Source organism: Phaenicophaeus curvirostris, chromosome 7, assembly GCF_032191515.1.
Source record: "Phaenicophaeus curvirostris isolate KB17595 chromosome 7, BPBGC_Pcur_1.0, whole genome shotgun sequence".
NCBI classification, from domain to species: Eukaryota; Metazoa; Chordata; class Aves; order Cuculiformes; family Cuculidae; genus Phaenicophaeus; species Phaenicophaeus curvirostris.
Window position 1 is genome coordinate 16,118,030 of NC_091398.1, and position 14,818 is coordinate 16,132,847.

General features: G+C 38.3%; 1 protein-coding gene across 1 annotated transcript in view; it reads right to left on the reverse strand.

The window, feature by feature from the left end:
- The window catches only part of PPP1R1C (protein phosphatase 1 regulatory inhibitor subunit 1C), a 53,712-nt gene extending 38,894 nt beyond the window's left edge, over positions 1-14,818 (reverse strand). Inside the window, 4 exon segments of the mRNA XM_069861002.1 lie at positions 11,841-11,901; positions 14,172-14,296; positions 14,299-14,372; positions 14,374-14,818. Of these exon segments, the coding sequence (XP_069717103.1) occupies positions 11,841-11,901; positions 14,172-14,296; positions 14,299-14,372; positions 14,374-14,564 (451 nt within the window). The 5' untranslated portion in view covers positions 14,565-14,818.

Genomic DNA, 14,818 nt, shown 5'->3' on the forward strand with positions numbered 1-14,818 from the left:
TGCTGATTAAATAAGAGGAACCAGGAAGAGGTTAAATACAAGGTGTTTTTGTCTTTTGATCTCTCAGATGAGACGTTTTCTGGACTCAACATAAGTCTCTTACTAGATTTCCAGGAACGACTCCAAGATAAAGGTTTCACATAATTTGCAGCTGACCAGTGTGGACTTCGTGGCATCAGAGCAGGGAGATACCTCCAGCAAGACCACAGGGTGTCAGTGCGTGCAGAACCACCAAGTCAGGGTCTGCTTCTACATTGCTTCAGAGCTCCCTTAAATTAACTCATTCCAAAATAATACCGTTTAGTTAACAGTGAAGTACTGCTTTCCATTTCCAGTACAACAAAGTTAAACCTAATCCCAAATCTGTCCTGCCTGTTAGACTCCAACGCTCCACAAAGAGATGTTCTGTCAATGCCTGGCTCAGCGGGGAGTTCGAGGTGGCTGAGAATTGCACCAGGCAATCTGAGTCCAGCGCAGGAACTCAGCCCTGTATGGAGGGCTGCTCAGTGCAAATACTGCAGCAAATCCATCATCTGTATCAGCAAAACAAACCAGGCAAAACAGAATTCTTGAGGGAACTGAGGCATGGAAAATCATTTTACCACTAAGCCATAAGCAACACAAAGTTTTGCCATTGACTTGAAAGCCAAGATTTTATCCTAGATATATGGCATGGGCTTGATAAAAATTAAAAAAAAAAAAAGAGAGAAAAAAGGCAAACTACTTTCTCATTTAATGAACTGTTTCTGAGTTAGTGCAACTAGGAGAGGACTTCACTCGTATACAGACTGGTTCTTAAGCAGAAGTCTTACTCGTTATATAGACCAAGTGATGCCAGTCTGCAAGTAATGAAAGACTACATCTTAGAAAATCCAATTTAATTCATTGAACTATGTAAAAATAAGTGAGACAAACTGAATAAAACTGCTGTGTTCAATGATGTGAAATTTAAAATCCTTGGCCTATTGGTAAGATTGATGGTAAACTCAAGTCTCAAAATGTGTGAAGAAAGAATTAAATGACATATAATGATGAACATATGAATCTCTTCTATGCACATTTATTTAGCATTATTCAAATATCTGTTTTAGACCGGCATACATAGGAATAATTCCCTTATTCTTGAAGCAAATAAATGTAAACTAGGATGACACTGATTTTCTGGTATGAGCTATAAGGGGAACCTGGCAGCCAGTGCTGGAGGGCCAAATGAAACAACAAGACCCTGGAAAAATAGACTTTTACAAAGATATGGAACAAGGCAAAGCACCAAGACTGGAAAAGAGACTCAAAGCACAATGTGGTGCTTCAAAGCTTGTCCAGCTGTGTAGGAGAAGTCACTTCATTGTAAGGTTACATTGACACAGGCTGTATTCTGACACAAAAGCAGACGTCAATAAAGATTACATCTTTGCCACATGGAGTAAGAGCAGTTTCCATACTCACAGCATAACCTCACCTGGCCTGAAATTTGACAGTGAAAGAAGAGACTCACGTGAAGGAAATAGGAGGGCAGTGGAGATAAAGATGGGTTTTGAGAGGTTAGAAGAGGGCTGGAGCTGTTGGGTGACTGCCAGAAAATACTCAGAGAAACAGGTTCAAAGTGAAGAAATATGCCTCTGAAATGAATGTGCCGAAGCAAAACAAACCAGTAGACAACTAAATATTTGCAAATAATGGCTAGGGTTTCACCAAGTGTTACCAAAGCACTTACACAGAAACTTCCCGAATAGCTCACAATTACTTTGTCCATTGACTCAAGTAGTTATAACAATGTATTAGTCTATGAAAACACTTAACATGCTCATTATTTTCAAAGACAGATGAAAGCTAAGTACATTAAGATGACAATTACCCAGAATTGTGTATTCATCAGTAAAACCGGATAGTATTAGTAATGTGCTACTTTCCAGCTGCTTGCTTGCTTTATTTTCAGTCCATGTTCAAATGACATATCGAAGAAGTTGAAGACCTGAATACAACTGAGGCAAAGACCGTGAATACAAATCCATAGGTATCAGAAATATAATACTAAATGATCCCGTAATATACATTTAAACCATTTCCAACTAGCTTCATATGCAGGAATCAATCATGATGGAAAATGGCTTAGAACTGACCCATCACGTGCAATCCTTGTATCAAAGTTACAGCCACAACAGCTATCACAGCAAAGAGTTTCTTCCTTGATTGGGGGCTGTAGGATTATTCTAATCTCTAAAATAAAGACCAGTAGCAGCAGCCAGAACTAAAAAAGTCAAACGCTTCTTAGCATTCCATAGCTCATAAAGCCATTAAAATAAGATATTGTAGCTAAACAGTTGTGTATTGTACTTTGTGGAAAATGACATTTGCCAGGAAAGAAGAAAACAAATACAAAATAAAACTTTTCCTTAGCCAGCGATTATTATTGCTGCCTTTGTAGTTTCCTTCCTTTTGGAATGATACCTCAAGGATTTCAGTAAGAATGTGTTGTAAAGCTCATCCTGGCAAACTGTTCACAGCTTGCTTGTGGCTAGAATGCACATGTGTAAAGCTCCTCACATACATGTATCTTCCAATGTGTGCACAAGTGAGCTCCAATAATAGTACTTCTTGGGGTTTACAACTCTTTTTACAAAAGAAAGATGCAAATGCCGGCTCGTAACTTCATTGGTTCTCTAAACTTTCAAAGAGTCAGCAAAACACGTTTCTATAATCTCATTCTCACCATCAGCCCATCTAGGTGGGATGGAAAAGACAGCACAACCATTGTTAATTCTGACCAAGTCAGCAGTAATTTCTAAGGGCATTTTTCAGAATTTCTGCTAGCCTCACTACATACTGGAGGCAGAGGGGACCCTGGGTTTTGCTTTATACGTCTCCATCTCTACTTCCACAATGAGAAACACTCCACTGTGATTCCCATGGTATGAGCTGTTCCACACCCTCCTATGGGATATGCTGTGCACATTAAAGCCGAAGTAACACACTAGCTCTAGCATTTTACACGGCTTGAAAGCACATTTCTAAACAACTACAGCCCTGTTGTCTACTTACTGTATTTCAAAACTAGATGGTAAAAACCTGATGTTGATCTGGATCAAAAAACCTTCTGGATAACAATTCTTTAAAGGGAAAATTCTTTTCTCTGCCCATCCCTTCCCCAATAACTTTTTAATTCAACACTACAGTCCCACTTCAAAGAGAAAATGTTACAGAAGTACAATTAGCAATACAAACATGTTACATTCAAACCAGCTAGCCTTGTAGGTTAAATTGCTCCCTGCATAGAAGCAGGAGCTGACCTCCAAATCCTAATATAAGAGGCAGAAGATGGAGCAAATGCTGCAGCTACATAGTGACTGATCTGAGATGATGCTGTTTGCTGATGGTCAAAGAGAAATCAGGAAAGATTTATCTAGAAGTTCTTTGTTTTTTGCCACTGTGCGAGAACACTTATGATAGGGAACTTCAGAAAGAATTGAAGGGAATACTGTCACCACAAGCCTTTATCTTTTCTTCATGGTGGAAGCTCAGTGCTGAAATGTTTAGGCTATGGGATATCCAGATACCAGGGTAAGCAGTACTTCAATAATAGGATAAGGTTGCAATAGAGCTCATTGCTGTATTTAACTTTCCATCTGCCTTGCTCAGGCTCATTTTCTGCCCAGTGTGACTCTTCTCTGTTTGTCTCGTCAGAATGAAGGGTGTGGCCTCTCGTGAAAAATGCTGCCTTTAAAATGCACATTTGTCTACTTAACACTGCTAACTCTTTAAGTGTGGTTTGATTCCATGAGATTAATAACACCAAGACATTAATTCTTTGTGGTCCGTCTGCATCCCAGATATCCCAGGCAAAACATGAATAAAGAGAGACTATGTTAACCCTGCTTCATTCTGCTGCTATGATGTTCTCTCAATTTCTCAGTAAAGCCATTTGAAAAAAACATTAGAAGTGATGATTTTAAATACAGATACAGGAAAAGGGCTTTGACAGGGAGAAGGGGAAAATGGAGCTCCTTCCAGTATCATATAGTTTGTTCTACCCTAGAACTGCTTTGATTACTCTAAAACGAGCCTTGGCTGGTCCAGCTGATTTTATTTCCAACTCAGACTCATGGGAAAGCAACACAAAGCTCTACACCTTCCTGCACTCTCTCTGAATTTCTGCAGTCCATCCTTGTGTAGTTGGCAAAAACTTTCATGATTGATAGCATCATTTTGTTTAGAGTGTCTAGTAGCTTTTGTTCCTGATTCATTAAAAGCCCACTTTCAGGGTATTTTGAAGTGAGGCTTTAACTTCAGTTACTCCATATAAAGAGTTAAATTATTTTGTCTCTGAAAGCTCAATGAATGTGTCTATCTTGATTGATTCCTTAAGCGCAACCCCTTCCCAATATTCTGAACATAATGAGGTTAGAACTAAAAGCTGGATTCTCTCTCATCTGTCTGCATTATCTATTTATTCTGCATGTGTCACCATGGTAAATAAGTGCTGCATTAAGTACTAAATAGTAGAGGTCAGACAAACCCTGTGTCTGTCCCACCCCACCTCCCGGCTCACTCCTGCAAGGCTGAAACATTTATTAATGGATTTTAGTTTATTACCTGATGAAAATAAATAAAAGCAGTATTATCCCATTAGTGAAATATGATTTAAACACAATCTCAAAACAAACTGATTTGACATTCTTATTCAAACCATTTTGTGTTACGATGTTTAAATGGACTTCAGTGCAAATTGCCTCTAAAATTTTTTACTATTTAAAAACTTACTGAAAATACAAACAGAATACTTGCTTAAGGATAAACTGGACCTATTTTGATCCAAATTTTTTTTCTGGAAGGACATCAACATCCAAAATTGTATACTCATGTAGCTGTATGAAATCCAGCTTAAGTACTTTGGCTACAAGAAGTAGTTACTTACATCTAGGCTTTTTTTTTGAATAGAAAAGCTCACCATCTCTTAAAAAGTCTCACCAAATCCAACTGTAGGAAGTGTATGAATATTTGGCACAGTGCAAATCTGTTGGAGTTCCTCTAGCAAAATATTAAGCCTTATAAATGCAGTGAAGTTAGAAGCTGTCCAACCATCTTCCTTACCAGATCAGGTAGTTGTGCACAGTGCTATTCTCTACCCAAGGCACACCTCTTTGTCATGTTAATAAGCACAAAGGTGGTAACAGAGGTAAACAGCCAGAAAGCTTATCAGTTCTGACGCTGAATAATCAAGCAGCTGGAGATCTGTAACATGAAGTCATATATATAAAAAATAATTTGCAAATAATCTCCTGGGGTGGAAGAAGGCTGTTTCTATGGTGCTTTTGTATATGAAACAAGTGAAACAGATGAAAGGTACAAAGTTCAACTCTAAAAATACCTCCTTCACTTTCAGATAGTTCCATGGACATTGACCCTTCCAACATAAAACCAACAGGATGCAGGGAGCAGGAGGAACAAGTTATGTCATGGTACACATTAGGGACACAGCTGCACTGATAAATAAAAAAATACATCAGTTCACCTATTGGGGATCACCTGTTTGCCGACCTTTCTCCTTGTTAAAGCATTACTCACTGACTAAATAAAGTCTAGTCTCTACCTGGGCATTTCACAAAATAGCACATTTCCCACTGTTTCAGACTACATGTTTCACACAATAACTAAAATGTTCCCAGGAAATGTTTCTGTTTAGAAACTAGTATGTTCATGACCCCAAAGAATAGTGAAAATGGATTTGCCTGCTTTGGTGATAACCTTCAGTTTAGCTGTGTATGGTGCAAGCCAATTGACTCAAGCCTCGCTCACTGTCTTTACCGTGCTGCAAGGAGCATGACAGCACTTTTGAAGTTTGATAACAATGACATGCAAGATCCTCATCATCCCTTGAAAATGGAGACTTTTCATGAAAGATACTAAAGAAAACTTTTTTTCATTTACAAATTTGGAACTTGTGAACCATCACTTCTGGACTGCATTAAAAACACCTCAATCACAGTTTCATGACTTTTTTTTTTACTCTAAGTCCCTGAACTCCTTTCATGGATCGGATCATGGATGGTTTACTCACAATGAATATATGTGAGGAACTTATTCTGTGGCTTTTCCCAGGGCCTTCTGTGAGCCTGAAATGCTGAATAAATTCAAAGTAACCTGAAAGAACATCCTTGCATAGTGTATATAAGTAAGAACAAGGGATTTTGTTTGCCACTGCAAACAGCAAAATACTGTCAAGCATCGACACTTCCATCTCTGTTCTGGAATCCCTATCACGTATCAGGTCTTATACAATGTTCTTTTAAAAATTTCATTGTTTCAATGTGTCATACAGCACTTTCCAGCACAAGCCCAAAGAACACAAAGGTCCTCACTACTCCGATCAGCACTATCTGATCTCTGAGCACCCTGATAATGTACACTGAGCTGTACTGCTTGTGTACTTCATTGCTTAATAAAAACACAGCACGCATTTAAGTGTGGCATCCACATTTAGCATATAGAAAAGCCAACTAGTCTGAAAAAAAAGACAACCAAATCCAACAGTTAATGACAGTTTTTATTAATGTACTTGTTTTCTGAATGTTTTATTACCACATTAGAAGCCTAAATTTGCAATTGAAAACAGATGCTATTTGGCTTACTCACTTTCTATTTCCTGAACCGAAGTAAGCAGCGTGTCCTACCAGATTCTCAAGCTTTTGAAAAACATATCAGTTTTCATGAACTATGAGACCTAGAGTTCTCCACTGCTTTAAATTTCAGTGAGACTTTTGCCAAAGAAAGTATAGCAGAACTGTGTGATGATGCGCAGAAACAGCTGCTTCCTAACTAGTAGGGCTATTCCAGTTTATTTTTTTCCTGGGAGAAATAAAATACGTGACCATTAGATGTAAAAAAATCACATTAATTCATCTAGAAGCATAATCTAACAAATATGAGTCACAAACAATACACAGTCAAGCATACCACATTTATCCCCTCAAGGACTTGGTGCTGGTATAGTTTGCATCATCAGAAAAACACATCTATAAGTGATAATGAGAATTGTTGTCTCCAGGAGTATCCAGAACTAATTTAGCATGAAAAACCTAATCTACTTTGGATTGTCATTGATGGGATTGCCATAGGTGGAAGGACAGTTATTCCTCCCACCACACATCTGGCTGTGGTTTTTGCTACTTCACTAACTATTGAGGTTGCTCCTGAGGCATCTCACCAGACCTCTGGGGAAGTGGCAGTAAGCTCAAAGGGATGTATTCCTCTCCGAATAATAGAAAATTAGCTGGGGAAAGAAACAGAAAAACTGCTGATGCCCAAACGCAACCTGCAAGCAAGTTCCTTGTCTGGAGACAGATACTGCTTGCTTCTCTTCAAGTTATGATTTCCAGCCTTCAGAAAACTCAGATGTACTGAGTTGTACTTGGCATATATGTTTTATATTGCTTTTGTAGTGATAATATACTCTTTCTGCCTTGAAATGAGATTTGCAAAATACAAAAAGACAGCTCTGGAGAAGAGTTATCAAAACACATTGCTATCTTTTTCTTGTTTCCAAACACAGTGTAACATTTACAATGCAAGCAAGGAAAACAAAACAGGCAACTGAGCAGAACAGAGAACTGGAAACAGCAAATACATAACAAGAATATGTTTACACATATTCTGATGGTTCAAAAAGACTGAATACTTTGACACAAATTGAACAGCCTTTGCCAGCCAGATTGTTTGATGCTGTGTTGGCTCTGAGACAAAGCCAGGCTATACAGGAACATTTGAATTGTTTGCTGATCAAAGTGAGCCTGAATGCCATTAAATCTGAGTTGTGGTCTGATAAGTTTTCCTCCCTCAACTGTCACTTCTCTACATTGTCACCAGCTCTTTTTTTGAACCATCACAGTATGATATTCTGCTAGTTTAAAGCATGGCCAAGCTTTTATTTCACATGATAATAATTGATTTTCATATATATTCTGCAATGCTTGGTACAGAGACAGGAGGTTCTGAGAATATTGTGGCAGTGCAGAAAATGTTGCCTTCAGGCTATGACAGTTTTCAGCTTCTGGTCGCTCCAGTAATATTGCAAGAGAAAGGCGAAGCAGTTTAGGAGATTTTAGTAAGAGCTGCTGCAGCTTACTAGTTAAAAGAGTCTTTAAGACTAAGCATATGCTTATGTTCCTTTTTTAAAGTACAGACATGAAGCAACTGTGGCTGTAGCAGGATATTAATGGGTTACCCCAGTAACCCATATAGGCATCCTGTACAGCATGAGTGCTGCACAGTTTTGTAGTTCTGTCCACTAAAATTACACAGAAAGTAAAAGGATCTTGTAATTTCAAATAAAAGTAAGAAGTAAGACTAATTAGATATCATGAAGTCAAACGTCAGATGTTTACAAGAGAACTCCATTGATGACAACTGAAGTGCCATACCATTAACTTCCTAACTAAAGTCTCCATCTTCTAGCGCTAGATTCTCTGTACAGATGTGACATAACACATCACAGAGCACTTTACAGAACACTTAATGAGTTATGGGTTTATTCATTACTATGTTGCTTCACAAGCCCATATTGTCCACTGCAATCACTGTTGCTGCTGCAATTCAAATTTCTCTTCTTGACCTTGATTGCAATTATATATGATGCCAACTGGAGTGAACAGGAGAAAATGCACCAGCCAGTGATACCACAGGCTGGATACTAGGTTGTGGAGTCACGCCTATCACCTACCTTTAAATCACCTAGCGTGGTCTAGCCCTTACTGTCTTCTTGGAATCAAGAAGCCAGGCAGACTCTTCTTGAGTAGATGACATATGTTTAAAATGACGTAGTCTTAGTAGATATTCCATCTTCACTTTATAGCACAATAGACCTGACCTAAGTCAGTGAAGAAAGATTCCTGTCAAAGCGGTAGTAGACATCAGGCACGGATGAGAAGATAGAAGAAAACAACTATTTTAGGTCTTTGTACAACCTAACTCAAACTGAATTTACTATAAAGGTCTGAAATGTCCAAACATATTTTACTGCCTTCTGGTTTCCAGATGAGTCTGCATCCAGAATATCAGAACACCACAAAAATGCCACTGTTTTCCTGCTGCAATCAGAAGCAGCTGCAACAGAAGGCTATAGAAAAGTCTGATTCTCAGAATATGTCTGTCTCTCTTTTTATTTTTTTTCCAAAATACAAGGAATTTAGATAATTTGAGTAAACTTTGCAAGGGTGTCCAAACATTTAGAAACACACATTTCAAACCCTTGGAAGCATATCTTTCACTAGAATTTTTTATTCCTAATGAGGGAATTGGAGCACTCCAGTGGTTAAAATTCAAGAGACAGAATTCTGGTATAGCCCAGTTCTAATTTAATAGGTGGCTTTGACAGTATTGCTTAAATTCTCTGTTGCTTAGTTTCCCCGCTGACCTAAGGAATCATGTTTCTGAAGAAATTTTGCTGGAGTTTTCAAGTTCACACCCTTACTATTATCATTTTATTCACTGTAAACATGTATAGTGGTGAATTTAACATTTTTTTGAGACAAATCATTATTCAGCATCCTATTGAATTCTATTCTAAATCTAATAAGAGACCAGAATTTGGATTTTAATCAACAAGGTGTCAAGAGCACCTAGGACTAGCTGGCTCCTCTGAAAGTTGGAAGCATACAATAATTTCAGAGACTGCACAGCACCTTGAAAGGTCAAGTCCATAAGGAGTATTTTTACCGTTTATACTTCTATTGTAAGGCTATTGTCTGCCTTTCCAATTTGGCTTTGCAGTCCTTGTATTCAGGGGATTTACATAGCTACATGTGTACACCCCATTCAAAACACTTGCCCATATCAAGCCTACCATATGGAAATAGGTATGTGCATGCTTATGCATAAACCTTGTAGCGAATTGCAGGAGAATGAAGGTGCTTTTAAAGTTTTTACTTTTATCCGACTTCATGGAAAGTTAAAAAACAAGACTATATATTAGCCAAGAATATCTTCATTGATATTAGTTACCAGTATCTAATAAGAGGATATTATTTAAATTAATAAATATAAGTAAGTGAAGAAGGTGAATATACAAACTTTTGGGCTTATATGGAATTTGACTGATACTTCCAGAAATCCTGACTCATAATAAAAATGATTTATTTAAAGATTTATTACCAACATTGCAGGAAAGGAGATAACAGACATGCACCACTTTGTTTACACTTAAAGTTCCTGTAAATTAAAAATTCTTATTCTCTGTTTGCTTTTGAGTTGGTACCGTACCAAGTATCTGTTTATAAAAGGAAATATGACTGTACAAAGTGTACAAAGTGGATTGCGAAAGAGATTAACAATGAAGGTGCATTTGCCTTAAATTAAGTCCTAGCAACACAGACACAGTTGATCCCCTTAAGGTAACGAAAGTCTGAGGCAGATCTTTCATATATGATTACTGCCCCACAGCAGACTCGTGGGTCAGTCTCAATGCCAAAAGAATATCACCTTAGACATATGTGATGCTTGAATCTCCCTATCTGTGTACGCAGATCTCAGTCTTTCTGCCCTTTCTGAGGAACTCCAGCTACTGGCAATGCTAATCACAAGCGGAGACCCTCAGCACAGTGCAGTAAGTGAAGACCCTTACAGAGTTAAGATAGTTTTGTTTTACTGGTCAGTGTATATAGTAATGACTTAAGTGACACATCTGTGAGAAAAACCCTGAACTGCTTTTAAAAAGAGATTCAGGTGATGATGAGATAAGACAGGAAAAAAAAGTATTGCAGAGCACAATATAAAAGACAACTTACATATAGACTAGGTAGCATGTTTCAAAGAGATTATGTCTTGAAGGCTTTTTCCTGCAATCCATTTTTACTAAGCTTTTTGCTCACAACACTCCTTAAACTGTCTATTAAAGAGTCTTCCTGAGGTCACATTTATGTGACAAAGTATGTTGCAACCTCAAATAGTCCCATCCCACAGAAAAACTTCTGGGAGGAGTCTTGAATGGAGATAGTGTATTCACAGTTTAAAAGGAATAATGAAGATGTACGACCTGTTTTTCATCAGAAAAATAGAAAACAACTTTGTTTTGTGGAAGAAATTTGCTTTGTTGAATGAGCCCTGGCCCCACCCTGGTATCTCTAGAGACTGAACAACCAAGACTAGGACTTCATGGATCTCCAGAATACGCACTCAGGGAAAGAAAAGGGTTGTGGATGGAAGGGCTGGATCAGGGTCATATTCTTCTCTTATATATAACAGAAGATTTACATGGAAGATAAAATCGCAATATTATTAACTTTGTCTTAATAACATTATATCCTAGGAGACCTTATAGCAGCCTTCCAGTCCTTAAAGGGGGCCTACTGGAAAGAGGGGGAGGGGCTCTTTATCATTGAGTGCAGTAATAGGATGAGAAGTAATGGGTTTAAGCTGAAAGAGAATAGATTTAGATTAGATATGAGGAAGAAATTTTTAACTGTGAGGGTGGTGAAGCACAGTTACAGGTTGCCCAGAGAAGTCATGGATGCCTCATCCCTGGAGGTCTTCAGGGCCAGGCTGGATGAGGTTTTGAGCGATCTGATCCAGTGGACGGTGTCCCTGCCCGTGGCAGGGGCACTGGAACTGGATGGACTTTAAGGTCCATTCCAACCCAAGGTTGGAAGGTCCATTCCAATCATTTTATGATTCTATGATCTTGAGTTACACGTATTCATGGTGTTTACTCCAAACTGTCCTAAGATCCATTATTGATATGTAGTGCTATGAAATTTACTCCGGGTTTCTAAAACCAAGTAGTTAATAAAACCAATTTGCAGACAATCTGGTGTATACAACTTCAATAGTTTAGAGGGCATGTTTGCACTTACCTGGGGGCACGTGTTCATTCATGATGACGAGCGATGCTGGGGTAGGCCTTCGTTTCCTGATCTGTAACATGCATAAACCAAGGGCAGTTACTAGGGTTCACCAGCTGCCCTGCACCCAAGGTAAGGCAAAAAAATTGCTGATGCATTCCTGAGTACAGACCAGGCAAAGTTAAAAAAGAAAATATTTAAAAAACAGCAGCAAGTCACTGTCTTATTGACTGCTCATCTAGTCTAATGATGATCAGTGTTATGCTGCTGCTTGTGCATGAAAAGCAAAGGTAAGAGCTTTCCAAAATACCTTTACAGTTTGCTATCATCTTGAATAAGATTTTGGTCACATATGTCAGTCATATCCTAAAATACTGACATTTAGCTTCGCTTCAAGAAAACTATTGCATCAGTTTCTGAGCTTATGTGTGCAAATACCCAGTACTGTCTTAGTTCTCACAAGTAGTCATTAATATTAGTATTTTGTAAGTGCACTTGAGAATTGATATCACATATTCCATAAAAATGAATTTATGATATTTCTGAACAGTGTCCAGAGGATTTACTACTATTATTTAACTAAAGAAAAACAATACTTAAGACTTTCAAAAGAATATTTTCAAAGAGCACTATTCAATAGATCTTTACGTATTAGTATATAATTCTGAATTGTATGCAATTCTTATTCAGAGTTTATTTGGTAAGGCACTTCTGTTTCATAGCACTGGTTGAACTACATGATATTGGCCTACCCTCCTATAATGCATTTGCATTGAAAGCTTTATGTTGCCTCACTAACGCTTCCAGGATATTGATATTCTATTGAATTTAAGAGAGGGACCAAGAGTATTTAAGCTAGAAACCATTCTGACGTAAAACCTCAATGTCAGTGCATTTGTTCTTTTTTAGTTGCTGAGCTAACATCTGTATTTAGCTGGGTTCAAATTTTGCTTTCAGAGGTGTAAATCGAAAACTACATCATCAGAGTTAATGGGTTTATTCCAAATAAATGTAACTGTAGCTGACAGAAGAATGTACCACTTTAATTTCACTACACACCCACAGTGAAACTGTATAGTGATTGGAATTAAACTCACAAGATTAAAAAAAGACTGCACATAAATACTGAGTAGAATTTGTGCCACAGCCTCTCAGAAGCCTTGGGAATTTCAGGAAATTCTAATCCTATGTTTATTGCAGATTTCAGAAAAAGTTCAGAACATATCCTGCTGGAATCCATTGCCAGAGTTTTCCATAAGATACGGACATCTCACAGCTCAGAAGTACCTAGGGACAAAATGAAGACCTGCAGCAATCCTCCCCTGCACCCTTCTAGGACTGCTTCATTCAGTGGTTACTCACGACTCATCATTTTCTGGCAAAGGTGGCTGCCTTTTAAGAGACATGACATCAGAATATTCAGGAAACCAGATACCTGTCCTAAAAGTGCAAATAATTTCATAGGTGATGGCATCCAACTGTCAAGGTTGTAACATTCCCTTGGTATCATCTAAAACTAGACCTACCAAAATAGAAGCAAATATTGAGAAGGACTTGCACAGAGAGAACTATACTGGGTCACCTAATTACGATTTATCTAGCTTTTCTCGTACGATTCCCTGTATCCTTCTTTATGTGCACCTACATATAACTACATAATGATCAATATATTTTCCTCCTTAGACATCGGTATTGTTATACATATTATATGCATTTGTATGTTTGTGGAGTGAATCAAAACCTAAAATACTACACACATAATTCCAAGATGGACATAAGTCAGGCATTTATATATACACGTACGTATTTTTCAAATATGTAAAACATTGTAACAAAGACATAAAGAAGATTGTATAAAATCATAAGTAGTACAGGAGGTCACTGACGTAATAACTATCATGCAAAACATAACATATATTTTCTCATGTTAAAATTTATGGTAAATAAGCTGTCTTCTGTGCAATATTTCCATTAGATGTCTATTATCAGCTTCATGTTTTGCTTTATGCACCAATAGTATGTTTTAGTTGATTTCTTCAGAATGTGTATTCATGTGGAGTGTATGTATTGGGCCACAAGTCCAACTATAGAAAAGTCACAACAAATATATACTGAAAAATCCTATCCAAGGTAAAAAGCCTTCCTCTGGCTAGAGGACACTTCCTCCTCCATCTTTGGGTACATCCAGACATCGCTCTAACCTCCAGAGCATTTAATCTATAGTTACACTAATATAAGTTAGAAAAGCATTTAGGCCACAAGTATTACCTGTTCTGCCCCCACATCTTGACCCCATTGCTATCCTATTCCCTCAAAACACACAAAGAAACTCATCTTCCTTACCTGCTCAGCTGCCTCGGGATCTATTTGGCTCTGAAACAGTGGCACAGCAAATTGTATTTTTTTAGGGCTGTTGGGCTCCATCGTGGTGCTGAGGTGAGTCAGAGGAGAGAAGAGCCTGCAGTGTGAGACTCGCTCTGCGCCTCTTCCCAGGCACCCTCCCCACAGCCAGGCTGAGTTCTCCTCAGTAACAGCTGTAACTCCCAACAGCAAAGGAATCTGCGTGAGCCGAGCAACTCCCGTATTCCACATCCACGGAGATGCTGCTGCCTTGGCTATTTTCTTTTTTTTCTCCCTCTCCTCTCTCTTCTGCAGTCTTTCAGATTCTCTCAGCACAAAGAGGAAAGGAACAATAAGCCAATTGTGTACCCGTTCACTTCTACATATGCCAAGCATTCACTCAGAAGCTAATTGAAAATGTGATACTAGCATTGCATGGCCTGGAGCCCTGGGATTTGAAAAAGAGGATCTCTCCACCGTACATTACTAACCGGCTGCTCAGAAGTGCAATGCAAGCTCCCTCTGAGTATTGCTGATGGTCTCTTAATTATTGATGAACACAAATCAGGAAGTTTTCAGATTTTCGGGGCGGAGGTAGCAGGAGGGGTGGATGCGATAATTCCATCTCTATTACAGTATGCCAGAACTGC